Source organism: Lingula anatina, chromosome 4, assembly GCF_051362555.1.
Source record: "Lingula anatina isolate TDL-2025a chromosome 4, LinAna3.0, whole genome shotgun sequence".
NCBI classification, from domain to species: Eukaryota; Metazoa; Brachiopoda; class Lingulata; order Lingulida; family Lingulidae; genus Lingula; species Lingula anatina.
In genome coordinates, this window is record NC_141770.1 from 21,558,947 (window position 1) to 21,577,700 (window position 18,754).

Below are 18,754 nucleotides of genomic sequence, written 5' to 3' on the forward strand. Positions count from 1 at the left end.
ATACCATGTGATATCTGGGAGGCAATAGGGGAATTCTGACACATTGTTGATTAATAATAAATGATTGGTAAGTAGAAATGTGGCCTGGTTGTAATGTAACTATATGCTTTGGAATTGATGTAATTCGCTGAATGTCTACTTACACTACCATGCATATATATACTATTTTTACTATGGAGATGTTTGCCAGTGTCAGTGATTTTTGCCTCATTAGATAGGCAAATATAAAACAGTAGATGAGGACATTTTATTGTAAAATGTAAGACAGGAATGGAACAGTTGTTCAGTTGTCTCCCTTTGCTTGTTATACTGTTTTTTAGTTTTGTTCTGTTTGTTTGTTTGTTTTTTGCATTACTTTTTTGTGAAAAAGGGTGTACAATTGATAACTGATATTATTTGCAGCCTTACCTTGAGTTTCCAGTTTCTGCTTTTTGCAATGCAATTTCTTCAGCATGTCTGGCTGCCATAACTGCATTTTCAATACGTTCTTTTAGTTTTGAGGTTCTTACGAAAAGTTTAGTTTTCTTCCCCGAGGAGATCAATACATTATTTTTGTATTTCCCTTCTTCCCTTGTACCATCTTTAAAAGTTGTTACTCCATAGCCGTATTTTTTGTTGTTATACCACTCTCCTTCATACTTGAGTCCATCTGTCCTTTTACTGATACCAAATCCAGAACGTTTGTCATTCTTCCATTCTCCAGCATAACTCTCAGTGGTATTAATATCTCCTATATCATCTTGGCTTATAAAACTGTGATTACTCTCCTGGTCAGTTTTCATGGAGGCATCCGTTACTCCAGACTGTACTGAATTAGCACTGATTCTGCTTATGCTGCTGATGGTGCTGCGCATAGATCCTGTAGGCCTTCCCGGCCTCGCAGCAGACTCGTTGATGTCTCCTGTACTTTTCTGTTTGCGTAGTTTTAGCCCAGAAAGAAAAGACTTCTTTAGACTGGAACGTCCATGTTTGTCAAATATGGATTTACGCCGCGTTGATAAATCCTCCTCTGCGTGTGCTCGCAGGACAAATCCTCCACGACTCTCGTCCAGTTTTTTGTCTCTTTCTTTGACCACTTTGTCGTCTTCTTGCTCACTGCGTAGTGAGGTCAGGGAGTCCCGCATTGCCTTGGGACGATAGTGTGAAGCCAGCCCATAGGTGACGCTCTGTCGTACACCATATCCATGTCTGGTGCCTCGCAACCACTGGCCTGCATACGTGCCTAGAAAACCAGAAATAAAGTGGGTAAATAAATTGATACTTGGGCTAATTCCTTGTTATGTACATTTATCAAAAATGTACATTATTTTTCAATGAGGATCATTGTTTTATTTTATATATAAAATCATTGAAAATAGCTGTAGCCTTTAACAAGTATATCAGCAGATAATAAATAAAATGTACAGCGTTTCACTGTAAAAAAAAAAGTTATTTTAAATGCAATGTTTCCTTCATATTTCTCCTTTTTCGCATTTGTGTTATGATTGAACTCTCACACGTGCTATTCACTATCTTAATTTTGTATCAACTAAAACTGATAATTCCCAACAGCTTTTACAATTCAATGACTGTGTTCGAATTATCTTTCCTCAAACCAAGAGAGAGTAGAATTAGCAGACATGTTGGCATGGGTTACAAAAAACAGGTGTGTTTTAACTGGCAATTTTGTCTTAAGTGGTGTACTTTGTTCTTTCTTTTTTTCTGACATGCTGTGATGACTACCAAATGAAGACTAGAGAATTCCCAGCGAGCTTAAAATTCAGCTTGGATATATATCCATTAATCTGCAATGTCACCTGAATCCAAAGCAATTAATACATGGGACATAATTCACTTTTGTTGTCTTGTGCAGAATCAATGGAAATGTAATTGAGAAGCGACTTGACTGATTTCTAAGGTAAATGTGACAAACAAAATGCAGCTTCTTCTTACAAAAAAATACCCATTTATTGAATCTGGTCTTTCAATTTACATTTATGAAAACAAGTGCTGAGGTTATATGCATTTTTTAAATAAAATATTGAAGAAAATTATCAATAATCAGATACCATTTTTTTCATTTGCTGTATGTCAGTGATATGTACCAATAGAATTCAGCCAATGGAGGGCACCAGTGCATACCAGGTACAATGAGAGTTCTGCATGGCTCGAAATGGCCTCGTGTACACAGCAAGATTATACTTGAATATAATCCCAACCAAGTCCCAACTGAGTAAGATAATTTTATTCATACTCATTGGCAACTCGTCTCAAGAGTACAGTGTAGTTAGCAGTATTAGATAAAAAGAGAGACGGGGGCCCATTTAAGCCTCATGGGTTTCAACTTGGTTAGATACAGGGCAGATACCACAATGACTGGGTAAAAGTGGATTACTGCAAAGAAATATTAAGTCAGCATTATGTTATGCACCGTAGTGCATAGAATAAGACATATTATATATGCAGCAATTCATAAATTTATATAATTTTACCCTAAAATATTTCTTTCCCTAAGTATCAATCATTTAATTAACATTTTTAAACAAATAGATATACTTAAGAATTGTCAATAAACTGACTGAGCTTACAATATAAGATCTGATTTTTGCTTCACAGATAGATGAAAAATGTTTAATATTTTAACAATGGAAGTGAAAAAGCATTATCATTGAGAAGCTATCCTAATGATGGTATATATTACAAGCAGTATATGCAGGTAGATTTTCATTGTTTGTCAACCCATTTGGTGCTGGCATATAAATAGCTGTTGATAGTGGCTACACAGACAAGGACTATTTTCAACTGAACATAATCCTAACTTGTTTCATCATATGGCAGTGATATCTCATAGACAGTGTGCCCTAATAATTCTGTGTACACCTCATGTACAGATGCAGACACCATGGACAGGGATGGTTCTTTCAAATCACTCTTTTGGCAAGAGAAAAAAGTCCCTTCTAAATCATAATTTCCTTTACACTCATGGTCAAAGACCCATTTCTTTACAGATAAAGAAAACCTCCCTTTGAAATTACCAGCTAGGCTACAGGTCTAAGATATTTTCATCTTAGCTGAAGATTTCAAGATTTTTTTAAAAATTCAATATTTTTAACTATTTGTTATGAATGCTTTGGGTGTTACTGGATCTTTCAGTGACCACTTCTCCCCCCCCCCCCCCCCCCCCCCAAAAAAAAAAAAATAGTTACCATGTGCATAATCAATTTCCATGCATCTGCCTACATGGAGATGTAACACCTACTTGCATCCAATAAGATATAGTGCCTAGGTTTTTTTTTGTGCCAGGTATGTTCAGCTCATGCTGTTTACTATAAATATCAGTGTTGAGAGAGTTTATTTTGAGGTCCACTGTAACTATAATTTACAGGTCTCCCTCTGTTAAAAATGTGCCCTCCATACAGTCCTGCCCCCTACTGGTTGGTTTTTAGACTAGATGTTTACATCGGACCACCATTCTTCTGTATAGATTAAGTAATTATGAATTTTCTGGCAGTGTAAGAGGGCAGTTAAGGGCAACTTAAAGTTGTACATCTTAGAAGGTACTGAAAATGTGGATTTTAATTTATTAATGTACTCTAAATAAAAACTGTTCCTAGATGTATATAACATTTCAAAGAACACGTATATCCTTATCATATGATATGGGTTATGTTATTTAAAATGTTTGATGCTATAAAAAATAAAACGGGCATATGAAATGGCTCAGTGTGAAAGCGTGAACTATCATCAGCAGCTGAAAATGCAATTGTGCCAGCCACTGTGTTATAGTACTAGCATTTTACATCACAGCCATCATCAGCATCTTCATTGTCATCATCCATATCATCTAGAGATTTGTTTGTGATCACATCATTGAACCTTGTCATTTCCCAATTGTATGTATATATATATATATATATATATATATATATATATATATATATATATATATATATATATATATATATATATATATATATATATATATATTCTTTTTTAAGTTACAAGAATAATTGCTTCAAAGCAACAGTTTTTTGTACTCCAGCATTTCTGTGCAATAATGAAGAAGGTATGCCATTTATGTATTTGGTTGCTTCTTTTGTTATTCACATTAGAATGGCACTTAACAATTGCATATCACATGCATTAATGCACAGAGTTAGCAAGCCAGTATATATACACTAATGACTTTTTTCATTTTTCATTTTCCCATTTATTTTTTACAACCGTTATCTTGCAAACAACAAACAAAGACTTTGAGGCACTTTCTGTTCTAATGGCACATTTACTTCACAGATAAAACATAGCAGAGGAAGTCTGGATCATTAGATGAACATTATCCCATACAAGTGCATATATCTACATCAGAGTCTAAACTGCGAGGATGCTACATTTACTATCTGTATGGCAGTTACTGCACAGTCATTAGATGGAAAATGCCATACAGACGTTAACTGAACAAGCCATGTTATTGGTTGCCATTGCGTGTGGTATAAAGTCTTCTTTGCAGGACCAGCCTGGCATTTTTTTCTTCTTTTTCTTCATTGTGACTACCTGAGTTTCTATATTGCCTGTTTCTGATAAGTCACAGACTGGCAGAGCTGAGGCAGAATAGTTGTAAAATTTCATTTGCATTAGACATAGAAGTCAAATGTAGAATTAGAAATGTAGAAATGTAGAGTTGAATGCTGCTGGTGAAATGCAAGATGTAACAATTTTATGAACAACTGCCAATACGAAACCACAATATAAAGTAAAAAGTGCCAGTTGCAAAACACCATCATCTAATTGCAGTGTGTTTTAAGTAATTGTGTTATGCTTTTAGAAAAACCCAACCAGTGACCTACGAAGACCCATGGCCTGGGAAATCTTCCTGCTAATGCAATTGAAGGGAATTACATTAATTACATCAAAATTATGTTTTGTGTGAGCTATTACCCAATGATGCTATCAATATAAATGACACTGGATGTTCCAGAAATTGAATCAAAATTGTGAAAACATGAGACATCGTGCTCGTTTTACACCATACTGCTGTTTTTCTTATACAGAGATTCTAAATTAAGACTAGGAAGAAAGAAGTTCATTTCATTACATTTGAGGTCTACAATATTATTTCAGGACCTTTGACATCATTATCAAATATTTTTAGAAACCATTGCAAAGAACTCATTAAACGTAATTTTGAATTGATCCACAAATTAATATGTAGACATGGAGTGATTGCATAAAGATATTAAACTAATGAAAAATTTTCATTGGATTTATGTAGACTTTGCATACCAGTTTACCACATGCTTCTGACTACAGCAAATGTTGACCTTGAATGGATCAGTATTTTTTAATGGAATTAGTAAAAATAATACCATCTTGACTATTTTAGAACACATTCAATTACACTGTAGATTTTATCACAATGTTTTATAAATCTGGATTTGTTTTGGTGATAAAACACTGTTACAGTAAAACTTTGTGTGACTTCTTAAGTAGCCAGTAATTACTTGATAGGTAATGTTGTATTGTTTTCCCCAGTATACAAACACTGCCTTATCAGTACAATGTTGGACTAGGCTCAAGTGAAATCATATATATTTATATGAACAACTCAAACCAAAAGTTTATCCCCAAGTGTCATGGACTTAACCATCATTGTGTTCATAACACTGAGATGATATTTTACTGTGCAAAGTCTACATTTTTTTTTCAAATCTATAAAATGTGGTGATAATTTATGAGCAGAAAAAAATATTTGAATATAACTCAGTTGAATTCTGAAAAATAGAAAAATTTTATGCATTCACTCCTGCCACTCCTGAACAATCTTGCTTCAGTTCTCAATTATTCACATTTCTCTTCAGTAAAATTGAATTGATCTTCTGCCTCCATATATTTTTTGCAAATCATGTGATGTAAAACATAAAGAGCAACACACATTAATTTTGGAATAAAAACTTTCTTCTCTCAAAGAAATATTAATTTCATGAGACTGAGAGAGCAGTTTGAATACCATGGCCTGAACATGAAACATTTAGGTCTGCTACCTCTTCTTCTTAAAACAAGGGTCCTGGAGAGTAGTAAGCTGTAGTAAAAACCTCCAGACTGCTGTTACTGTTTGTTTTTATTTTAACACCAAGGGTGATGGAGGACCTCTCAAAATGGCTTAATGTCCAGGACAATTACCAAACAGTTTGTTCTGATTTGTGACTCATTGTGCACATTTATTGTGAGGGTGTTTTATTTAATTTTCAGGCCAGCTACAGGACTTAAAAACCATGTTTGTGTTGTAATTTTTAAGTAGCTTGTTTGGATATCTGACTCACAACTTCTTGAGCATGATTTTGTGAGGCTGTGTGCAGCATGCAACCTCATGCGGCCTTAAAAAGAACTGTGTCTGCAGTTGCCTGATTTGTTACCACTGCCACCTTCTATTTTATTTTCTTTTATATTTCATGCAAAGATAAATTTATTCTGTAAAGAAACAGCCGAACTAATCTACAACAAAACCATAACTTCATTCATCTGTACAACAAACACTTAAAAGTTCAAGCACCTCTTCATTTTCATGGAATGGTGTACTTTCGTGTGTTTTGGCTCACCTGAGGGATAATATTTTACAAAGCAAGCTTAGGGCCAACAGTGCTCAGGACAAGTATTACTAGCAAGCACTTGAATATTTTAAACTAAAACCTGTTATTGCATTAGTATTCAGATGCAAATTATTGTTTATAATATTGATTGAATGCACTTAAGCCTCTTTCAAATTTTTTCGTAAAAAATGTCCAAGCTTTTGTGAAAGTTTGGGCTAGACCAGAAAACAACTTACATATAATAATAATCAATATAATGATACAAGATAATTTGATTATTTGATAGTGTATTAAGAATTATAAGGTTTTGTTATGCTCCATGCAAGATTTTGTGAACTATTGACATGTGATTCTGTATAAATGTTGTAGTTTTTCATAAACGTCAAACCCTACAAATTCCAGTCATTTAATTTTTTTTAAGATTTATAATCTGTGAATAAGCTTAAAGAAAAATCATTAGGCTTGAATACTACAAATTAATTTTCTAATCAAAAGAAAACAAAACACAACTTTGGAAAACTTTTTAAATTGATTAAAATCAATTTTGTTTGTATTTATTGAAAAATTACCAAACATTTGATGCAAGTTTTCCCATTAGTAAACTTGGCCATGATAATAAATAATGGTGCAAGTACTTCCTGGTACAACAGACAACAATGAATTTTGCTGTTCAGTCACGTACATACAGAACTATTGTATTTGTCCATACGAGTCCCACTAAATATCAATGTCCCATTGTTTTTATCTGAACTGTCCCAGTGCGGTTAACCCCATAGAACTAAATTATTGTACACAGTCAAGGCTGAAAACAGTATCAATAGTGTCTTTTCATCACAGCCCTATATAGCTTTGTTAATATTTGTAGGACTAATAAACCGTTAACATGCATTAATATTACATTATACTCCACGTGTATGGCAATTGAATTGCTACTTGTTGCCCATTGCAGTTTTAATACAAGCAAAAATTTATCATTATTATTGAGATCAATTAAGAAAACATGAAAAATGCTCGCAGGAAAATGAGATGTACCAGCCATATTTTTCCAATAATGCTCTTGATTCAATTTCACATGTGACTGGATTGGAGGCCAAGAAAAAAGTAATTTTATGCACTTGGATTTTCACCCTTGCTTATGTGCTTAGACACTTATTTTGTTCACAAAAAACTGCTCACATAAGGGTATACATCTTAAAAGGAACTAATCTTAGTGGCCTGTCTATTCATTGTCTTTGCCAGAGCAAATTATATATGGGTTGGGCTGATAAATTATTGAGATATCTCCCAGACAATGCCTGTCAGGAGTTATAAGTCAGTTTGTCCATGCAATGACTTGGGTCACTCCATGGTCCAGGCAAACTTATACTGGCACATCTCGATGACTGCCATAACATTCACATCAGTCTTAACTTAGATCTTGATGTATTCCTATCACTGTTACAGTTGGAGAGGGGAGGACACCTCATTACCTATGCTGTGGTCCAGTTGCTTATACATTTGATTGAGAAATCACCATACTTCTGGTCTCTTAGACCCCATTCCCATACCTATATGGATCTAGCAGGATCAACCCATCTCCGAGGGGTTTCTCGCTAAATTACATTCAGCCTAAGTGGCTCTGATGTCTGGCACGCCTACTGAAGCTGTTAAGGGGTAATTAACTATCATTTAGCAGCTTCAGTAGGCCTGATAGACATCTAAACCACTTCATCTGAATGCAATTTAGGGAGAATCCCCTCAGAGATAGGCCAATCCTGTGAGATCAATCTTGGTATATATGGAAATGGGATCTAAGTTTACCCAGAAGAACTTGCCTATAGTGATGGTGCAATTATTGCCTGCTACAACAGACAACAATCGACCAAACAATGTATTTTGATCCCCAGACATGGGGTTCTGCGACAGACTACATTATTCATGAAAACGGACTAGTATAAAGAAAGTATTCTCAAGGGGGAATTGATTCTGACCCAGAGATGTGCTTAGAAAAAAGGATTAGATGAGTCAAAGGTAAATGTAATTACGTTAGGTCGCTCTTCTTGATCTGTCACTTAAATGATTGGTTTCAACATGCAGACATGATGAGCGAAGTAAATTACACATTTTTCCCTTTTCTTTTTTATTCTTTCCTCCATGTCCATATCCTCCCTACTGGTAAAAATCCTCATTGACCTATCCTAAGTTTCAGAGATCACTGGAAACATGCCTTTGTCATCCAGGACACTGAACTGGACAGAGCTAGGCATGCTGATAATGGAGATGAGTTTCCATTGGGGGACATCTCGATAATCTGAAGGTTCTTTGGTCCAAAAAATCATTTGTAGGCACCTCTGATGAACTTCACTTTATTACCAAAAAACTATACACTTTATTCATGCATTAATTCGGACTGTCGAACCTTCGGTCCAACGAACCTTTGGACTATTGCCATGGCCCCTTCCACAGACTTTTGAAACTCAGGGTGCATTAATTGGGATAACCAATTATATCTGAATTACAACAGAGTGACATATGTCAGCTACCAGGCCTGGCAAAGATATCGATTCAAGTGTAGTCCAATCAATATGTTTGCCGTGACAAACCAAGGGAACTTTTTTTTCTCAATTTTAGAATTGATGCATCTTGATGGAAAATATTTCTGAATTGCCTCATCCTAAGTGCAGATACATTTATCTTTTGAACCAACACAGGTATGAAATTAAAATTAGGTGTTGTAGCGAGGCTCAAATAATCTAATTCAGTAAGCCATCAGTGATTTATAGAAGGCTTGGTGATATGAACCCAACAGTGTCTCTGTTGTAACACTTGTTAGTCCAGTGATACATTCAAAAATTATTTATATAAAGTTAAAATATTATATAACATGTCTTCCAATTATTGTACCAAAATGAGAGAGAAAAATATCCTACAGCACTACAAATGTAGTGAAGTCTAAATCTGTCTTAACATACATGTGTTTCCTTTCAAAATATAAAACTAAACATGTATTTCTCTTCTCCAAAATTGCCTCTATCTCTGGGGATCCCATGTCACAGTGATGAACAGCATACCTTGCCCATTGAGAGTTACACTTAATGGTCAATTTACTCATGAAGTACTTGGGCCAGAATCTGACCTCTCTAATGACCCTTTAAATACACTTAAGTGAGATCAGATGAAACTAAACCAGCTGGCCAGCTGGTCAATTACAAGTTGAAACACTTTTTTCTCCCCACGGCTGCCCAATGCCTTATGGAGAGCCACACTTTCTCTCCTGCTATACCTACTTCCATCTGGTTGTAATGGCATTTTCATTCAATAGAGGGCACTCCAATTTTGTCATTAATTTTATTAAATCAATTGAAAACTAATTTAATCATTTTGAGTCATTAAAAATTAACTGAACTTTTGATTTTAATTAAAATATACTTTGATCGTGATTTTCACTTGCTCCCTTTCATGCCACTGTTGGAACATGTTTTTAACCAAACACAAAATTGTTTAGTCCTGTTTTAAAACTGACATACCCAGGTTTGCCACTTTTAAGAATACACTCATGGTTTTCAGCTACAACTAATGATTTTTATTTACAGGGATAACAAGTGAAAACAAAGGAAACTGATAGTCAACAGGCTGTAAAAAATGTGTAGTTGCAAAGAAACACCAAACATGAACACTACCATGGTAATATACGTATCCCTGACTTTGTTTGAATGCTTATGGCATATTTTGATGTACTGAATTTTGTCGCTGGCTGGAAAGGGTGAAAAACAATAGAATCTCATTTTAGCCTCTGAAATTCAGGCTGTATATTGTTTACCACAGGACAAGATCCTCTCTGCCAATATAACCAAAAACGGGAACCATTTTAGGCTCTGAAGCTCTGACTGTGCATCATGTACCATAGGATGAGATCCTCTCTGCCAATTTGGGCCTGCCAACATAACCAAAAACAGAGGTGGGTTTTAGGCCCTGAAACTCAGGGCAAATGCAGTTAACCAAAGAAAAGGATGTTCTGCCAAGATAACCAAACAACAGAGGCAATCTGTAGCTCTGAAACTCTGGATGTGTGTAATAAACCACATAACCATAGAAAACCTGCTCTGCCAAGATTAATAAATATCAATATCTAGGCTCTGAATATCAGGGTTAATGTAGTTACATAACCATACAAGGTGAAATGCTCTGCCAACCTAACACAAAAACAGAAGCACTTTTTAGACTTCTGAAACTTGGGGTGAATTACATCAGTTAACCATATGATGAACCTCTCTCTGCCAGGAATTATAAGAACATGCAGCTGTGGACAGACCCCAAGGAGCTTTGGTTCAGTGTTTATATCAATTTTATGTCATGCTCAAGCAATTAATTCACAGATGTAGCCAAAATACATACCAAAAACACAGGAAAACAGTGCCCAGGACCAAAACTAAGTAATACATATTGTATGCAAATGGGTTTGATCAAATAGTTCAGATACTTGACTTAACTGCATTGCTTGTAACTTTTTAAACTTTTTAAACTTTTTATCACTGAATATGATGCTGATAAATATATTGCACTATCCTTATATTATCCAACAAACAAATTCACTTAGTAGACTGCTCACATAGTGGGAATGAAAGTACATACTAAATGTAGACTAGGCAAAACTGACATTAGAACCATACATTTTCAGAGACTCCAAAAATGAAAAAAAAAAACATTCAGGGATTTCACTAATCACCTTTTGTCACTTGAGAAAAACCCTTTCTCTTGTCTCAGCATGTTTACACCATCTTATTATATTAATTGTATTCAGAAAGGACCCTCTAGGGATAGTGATCATAATTTGATTACTACCCATTTTCTGGTTGCTACTGTTATTAGCTATCTGGTGAGTAATTCTTAATTTCTCATCACTAGATTAATTCTTATGAGCACATTTAGGACTAATGCATAATCATTTTATACGCAAATAGTGCGTAGTAGTAAAATGATACATTGGCTGCAGATTGATTGGTCAGTTATGACCACAGAGCACTACCTAATGGCTGCATTCTGTTTTACCTCTGCAGATGTTACTTTCCATGACTTGGTGCATTTATTTCCATGTACAGTTTAACAAATTGGGTCATTATTATGAATTTTGGATTTTAAATGCCACATATCAATATTGATGAATCGGTGATTTGTGTTCATCATCCATGTAAGATATAGAGCAATTCTTTTCAGCTTTTCACCTTAAAAATGTTCTGCAAATATTGCTATATTGACCACCCTTTCTAGTTTCTTTAATTAACTGTATTAAGTCATAATTTAATATCAAAGCAAGTAGCCATTCTTTCGTTTTTTTTTTTGTTTTTTTTTGTATCTTTTAAACTGCCCAACTTTTTTTTATCAGATTTAGCTATATTTTCTTTCCATTTTAGATTTAGCCATACTGTCTGTATAGAGGCATAAAGCATAGTTTTTCTATATTCAGAAATAGGTATAACACCTGTAGGATGCATGAATGCAGACAATTTGGTGTCCATATCATCACGGAAACAGTATCAGATGTACTCAGAGTTCAGCCAGGGGTCTACATAACCATCTCCAGGGAGTTTTGCCCATGCAACTCCATCATCAAGCTAGAAGTCATTTTCCAAGAATCATACAATATAGATTAAGTAATTTTGCAAAACTTTGAGTTTTAAAGAATTATCTTTGGTTGGAAGTACCTTGTATTACTTCTGAGAATATCATGAAGATTACTATTTGTCTACAAGGTTATCTGCTTTGAGGGAAATTGAATCCCCACAGATCACGCACTTCTCAGGAAACAGGTAGATGCAAGATGTCCATATGAGCATAGGTATGCAAGGGGCTATAACAAGATTTGAATTTTTTTCTGTGTCTGGGAGCCAGTTTTAGCCCATACCAGCAGGTTTGGTTAAAATTAATTGGGTGAACTTTTTACACCTCTGGGCAGTAATTTTCAGATGTCTTTGATGTTAACAACAGATTCTGCAGGCCAGGTGGCACAGGCAACAAAGTGGCCAAAGGCTACTTGTTCAAAGTGTTTTTTTACTTGTTCACCTTCATGTTTACTTCACATAAAATCCTTTGAGAGGCACGTTCAGAGATAGCCAGTCAGCGGTCTAAAGCATGTCTTATTGCTGTGGATAAATTGGAGCTGTATTTCTGGAAGTAAAGAATTTCACTAAAACATGATTGGTATTTCTGTATACTCATGCCACTTCATATTTCAGATTGTTGAAGTTATAATAGAAATCACAGGGCAAATGATGTTTTCAGAGATGAAAAACATGCATATGTTGAGTTAGCTAAACACATGCTATAGTGTTGTAAAAGAATAAACAGGGTATGTAATCTATCAAGTTTTGACAACAGATAGAAGAAAAAATTTTCTGTCATATTTAAAATATGATTGATTGCAGTTTATCTTTTAATTACCACATGATGCAAATCCTAATTAAATACAGATGTATAATTGGTATCCATTGAAATATATGATTTTTTTAAAAGAAATGATATACAATTTTATTTACAATTTTAATGGAGCATTTCTCCTTTACCCAGTGTCCATCTGGAAGTTGCTTTGTAATATGTATTATATATCTTTTTCAGACTAACCTACTTTTCTTGTTATAACATGTTTCAATATATCTTTTTCATACTCTCCTACTTTTCTCATTATATAAAACATGTTGCAATTTTTATCCAAGACACTGCGTTAATTGCTGAAGAAGATATTAAGCTATATAAGAAACTGACAGGTAACACAGAGAGATTTAGATGACATATAACATCTCAGGCAATGCACTAAGCCATCCACCAGCAGTGCAGGGGCCATAGCAGACCTGTATCAAAGTGATTTGTTGTCTGGCAAATGCCTCCAAGATGCTTTCAGGTCATAGATCAGTGACACCTAGCCGGATGTAAAAGTCACGTCTTTGCATCAGAGTGCAAAAGTACACTGAAGATTCACTCTATTTTCTTGTACTAAGGCACAATATCCTCACTGCAGGGATGTTCATTTAAAGTGTCATAGAGTGTAAAGGGCACGTGTCAACCCTCTTGGAAGTCAGCATTTAATAAGAGGCCTAGCTGTGAGGACTATGAGTTTTGCGCACCTTGCTTACTAGGAGGCGTCTATTAAGATTTGTGATTCCACATTTGCCTTAATTATATTGAAGTTCAAATGGAAGTCTTTTATGATGAATATGTTTGGTTACAATAATTAGGTAAAAGTTAATTACCTTATTCCAATATTTTACTATTTCAAGATTAATTATTTGAGTTACTTACCAAATTGTTCTTCCTTAAACCTTTCATAAAATAGGAGTATATTAGTATTATTAACAAAAACACTGTTATGGGGTAAATTATGTCTTAGTTTTATTCAAATTTTTTGATCAATTCCTGTACAATGCACACCTGCGACACATAACAGTGGTCATCTTGTCACAATGTTCATATTTGTTTTATTTGTCTAATTTTGTTGAAATTAATACAAAGATCATTTATCATCGATATGTTTGGTTATTCACTGTCCTACTTTGAGCAGGGATGTTTTGAAATAGATTTTACAGAACTGAGTTTGTCACTGACAGTGATTGCCATGGTGATATTGGTAGTAAAAGCAGATGGTATTAAACTCATTTCAGTATACCAAGCATGAGGGCCATGTAAAATTTAACAGGGACTTTATAAAGATTACATTATGATTTAGATTTCATTTGTTGTGAGTAAAACATATAATAAGCACAGTATATATAAATAATATGGATCCCATCAGCAAAACTGTTTCATAGATCAAGCCATTTAAGGTGTCCTAATTTACAAATTAAAATATATTTTAATTGGCATGCCATGGGTGCTGCATGCTATACTTAGCTAACTAGGCCATTAACAGCCAAGCCGGTGAAGTGCAGTTTCTGCACTTAGCTTATTTTTTCAACGTCTGCCCTTTTTTATCCTTTCCCAGCTGTGATTGCATTCCAGGAACAGTTTACATTGGAACTTGTAATTTACAGACAGGGACTTAATTTTATCAAAATATTTTGAATACCTAGACTTCAGGTGCACTTTCACTGAATTCTTTCCATTAGTGTCACAATTTGAAATGAAGAAAATTCTTGTTTTTATCAAGTCATTTGTAATTGTTTTTTTTTTAAGGTTAACATTAACATTGCTTGTAGAGTTAATAAACCATATAGTTGTCAGCTTATGAAGACTCAGTACAGGTCTTTTTACTAGTCAAAAAGAAGATCCAAAAATCCTTTCAAATTCTCAATCTATTAGACAGTTGAAATGTGCAGGCATGAACGTATCTTATGAACTACTCTTTTTAGTTTCTTTCACAGAGGGAAATGAACATAACAATATGTTTCTTCAAAAAAAAAAAAAAAATACAAGAAATTCCAAAACATCTTTTAGGTCAATCTCCTCTCAATCCTTGGTGGAATGAGAATAGATAAACCCCTTAGCCCAGTCCTTGATTGCCTGTTTGCCCACAGGGGGCACATTTTCAGTGAGGGGCTAACTTTTCACACACACAAAAAAGAAAAGAAAAAAAAAACGATAATAAAAAATAATTAAGTAAAAAAAATAACAACAGGGGATAAGAAATTTCCCTTCTCCCCTTTAGTGGCAGATTTAGGGAGATGTCAGGGGGGTCCTGACCCCCACTTCGAGGGGGGGGCGGGTCAGCTTCGCATCTGTGGACCCCTCTTCAAATAATCCTGGATCCTCCCTTGCCCTTTCCCTTATGCCTTATGACTGACATGGTAGAAAAAAAGTGTGGGACCAGGGGACCTGACTGTTGATGAGCTCTCCTCCCCCCCCCCCCCCCCCATCCCAGGCCATTGATCTTAGTGAACTTCATAACAGACATGTACAAATCCAAATATCAGTTTCATTTGCAATACCAATCTTTGACATGCAATGACCAGCTCTCAATCACATCACAACCTTGACTCAATTTCATCAGAAGCTTAGGATGATGAGATTTATTCTTGTTGTCTCAGAAATTTCGCAAGTGCGTGTAAGCTTACACAACCCAATTATTTTGAAAGTGCCGGATCACTGGTATAATCTTCTAAGTGTCAATAACTATAAAACCTGACTGTGGCAAGCTTCATTGATTTCCCTTGCTTGGAAGAACTTGTTGAGGGATTTGCCTTTTATCTGACGAGTCAATATTAGCCTAGATTTGGAAAGTGACACTAATAGGCTGCCAATGAACGCAGGTCAAGAAAAGGCCACACTTAAAGTAAAGGGATCTTGTTTTAACAAGTAGATAGCACACACTTTTGGAGTGCTTAAATTGTGCCCGCCTGGTGCTTCTTTTGCTGGCTTAACTTAGCACACAGGGGACTCCAAAAGTATAGGCCAAGGATATATATTCAAATTGGGTATTTATTACCATACATTTCATCAAATCCATGTTAAATACATCATAATTATATGTTATCTCAATCCTGATTAAACGGTATATTGTAAGGTGGTGCTGTAGGTTTTGGTATCAAATATTGTGTACCAATATATGATTATATTTTTGACATGATCTGTATTAAGCTTAAGTTTGAAATGCCAATAGTTACAAGTAAATACAGTGAAAACATCATTTGCACTATATTTCAATCACCACAGAAGAGGTAATAAGGATATACACACTGTATGGCCCGAGTGAAAACTACAACATCTCAAGCCTCTGAGGTAGATTTATATACCTTGAGCCTGGAATACATGTATCGTATATCTGAGTCAAATCTCTAAATATACCAGGGCATGTCTGCAGACGATACCACCTATGGCAAGCACTAAAGATTACTCTCTGTTTGCACCCATTTTTTTAATGACTCAATCATACCATCAGCTCAAAAATACAAGTCAATTAAGATAATAGCTTAATTCACAAATTTAGGCACAACATGAAAATTATGACTGCTAAAAGCTAAGATGACAAAACCCCTTAGGGTGCGTTCACAATGTAACTATCATTCTAAATAGTTTGAACTAACTCTGCAGGGACTCCTGTTGAATGCAATCAGATTAAGTGATTTAAGATGTCTCCTCCTGGCATTGGGAAGAATACAGAAAACCTGGTGATTAAATGAGTACATTGAAAACAAAAGGAGGCGTGTTAATCTGTAAATCTGATTGCATTCAGCAAGAGTCTTTGCATAACTAGGTTAACTACCTAGTACAATAGCTTCATTGTGAATGCACCCTTAGTTGCACCCCCCCCCCCCCCCCCTCCACTTTCATGTGAGGCCCAAGGCATATGAAGTCCTCTGTGCCATACTCTAGGTGTCACACTACTTAAAATATTATATATTTTAGCTGTGAGATCAAGACCATGGCCACAACTGCCATGGGATTCCCAATACCATTTCTGTTATTTTGCTGTTCTAGTCAGAAATAAACTGCAATCAGATATTGATCATTTTTTAGTTCTAACACCAAGTACAGTGTGACCCCAAGGTATAAATGTTCAGGATATGTTCCAAGAGGTTATTTGTACATTGATTTGTTTATTAGTGCAATATAAGTTTACTATAACATACAATTATGCCCAGTAGTACATCACAGCTATGTTATGATAAATTCTTTAAGTCCGCACATGATGTAGAGTGCTGTACAGGAAATTAAGATTACAAACTTTATGGTAAAGCTAGCAGGAGACCTACACCTCATGCACCAATTTCAACATAATACTCAATTAACCTTTTGGCTTTGCATCTTTTAAAGTTCAAAACTGGACTGTTCATAACTCAGGGTCACTCTTTTTATGATTTGTGATAACTTGCTTATTTAAAAAATAAATAAAACCGATGGTATTGGTTTGTCATACCTGAAAAGTTAGGTAATTTTTATTTTGAATAACAGATTGGCCTTAAATCAGAAAGTATTTGTTACGTGAGTAACAAAAAAAGGAAGAATCTTGAAAAAAAAATAGCAATATGCTTGGTGTCTAAAAATTTTGAGTGTGTGTGTTATTGCCCTATCTCACTATATACTGATTCAGGGTGACAGAGTCGTGAGATGTTGGCTTTTGATCATAGAGCAAGTTTCAGGAAGGTTGTGCTCTGTAAGGAACTTGGATTGTGAGGTGCAAATAATTTCAACTCAGTTTCGTACATTTCTGAAAATAAATACAGCTTTACTGGGGATTATTTTCTTAAAACTTTTCTCATATTTCTTTGAAAATGTTAACGTCAGGTTCAACATGTGTTTCTGTTTAAGGAAGATTTTTTTAAAAGTCTACTAGATCAGATTTAAGTACTTTCTTTATACATTCTACACATATTCAAACGATTAAAAAAAGGACACAGATTTCAAGATACAGCAGCTGTATATTCGAGCTGAAATCACTCCTTGGTTTCAGTGATTATTACATCGCCTTCCTACCACAGCCATTGGGGTGACTGACCGCTAGGTACCATAACGGTCAATACCCAGTAATTGATGTCAGGCTTCTTAATCCCAATATCAATCAGTTTGATGTTTAATTCATCATTTCAAGCGAAAGTTGTTGACCGTGATAGCCACAAGATAATGAAAGTTTACAGTTACAATCGTTATCATTGGAGGATTTCTAATGCAATAGCAGCACATTATATCAGGTTATGCACTACAGCAACCCTGCTGTGAGTATGAGTTTCAGTTGTGTATCTGAGGGTTAGGCAGATAGAACATGTCATGAATGTCACTCTGAAAATCAGGGTAATGCTGAGTCACCAGAACTATGACACTCAGACTGATGGAGAGTCTGCCCTATGGAGAGGAATGTCAGTACAAAAACTGTGAAACTCAGGGTGATGGAGAGCCTCTCCTGGGGAGATGAAAGTCACCTTCAGAACTATTTAACTCAGGGTGATGGAGAGTCTCTCCTGGGTAGAAAAAAGTCATTGTTAGAACTTTTCACGGAACTCAGAGTGACGGGGAGCTTGTAGAAGAAAGAAAAAAGTCAGCATCACCACCCTAAAACCTAATTTTATCTGGTGGCCAATACTGAGGAGGTTCATATTGAGGAGAGTAGACCTATCTTCCATGTAAACACGCCCTTGAAGAGAAGACAGACATCTCAGGTATTAGGGATGGTACAGCATTGTTCAATTATAGATGCTGTGGGGAAGTTGACAGAATCAGCACATTTTCTTAAATAATTGCTTGGGTGTCTCTTGTTTCACCAACTCTTCTGTGAATCTTTAAACAATGTA

General features: G+C 35.3%; 1 protein-coding gene and 1 long non-coding RNA gene across 3 annotated transcripts in view; one reads left to right on the top strand and one right to left on the bottom strand.

Moving 5' to 3' along the window:
- LOC106151776 (junctophilin-1) overlaps positions 1–18,754 on the bottom strand; it is a 56,177-nt gene that overhangs the window by 14,807 nt on the left and 22,616 nt on the right. Inside the window, exon 2 of the mRNA XM_087012242.1 lies at positions 409–1,222. Within this exon, the coding sequence (XP_086868368.1) occupies positions 409–1,222 (814 nt within the window). The remainder of the gene's footprint in view (positions 1–408; positions 1,223–18,754) is intronic.
- Positions 6,859–14,682, top strand: LOC147762570 (uncharacterized). 2 transcript variants are annotated; one of them, XR_015334188.1, is made up of 3 exons: positions 6,859–8,573; positions 10,136–10,500; positions 12,007–14,682. It is a non-coding gene; the product is annotated as an uncharacterized LOC147762570 (long non-coding RNA). The 2 variants fall into 2 exon arrangements; XR_015334187.1 differs by lacking the exons at positions 6,859–8,573; positions 10,136–10,500 and adding an exon at positions 10,517–11,418.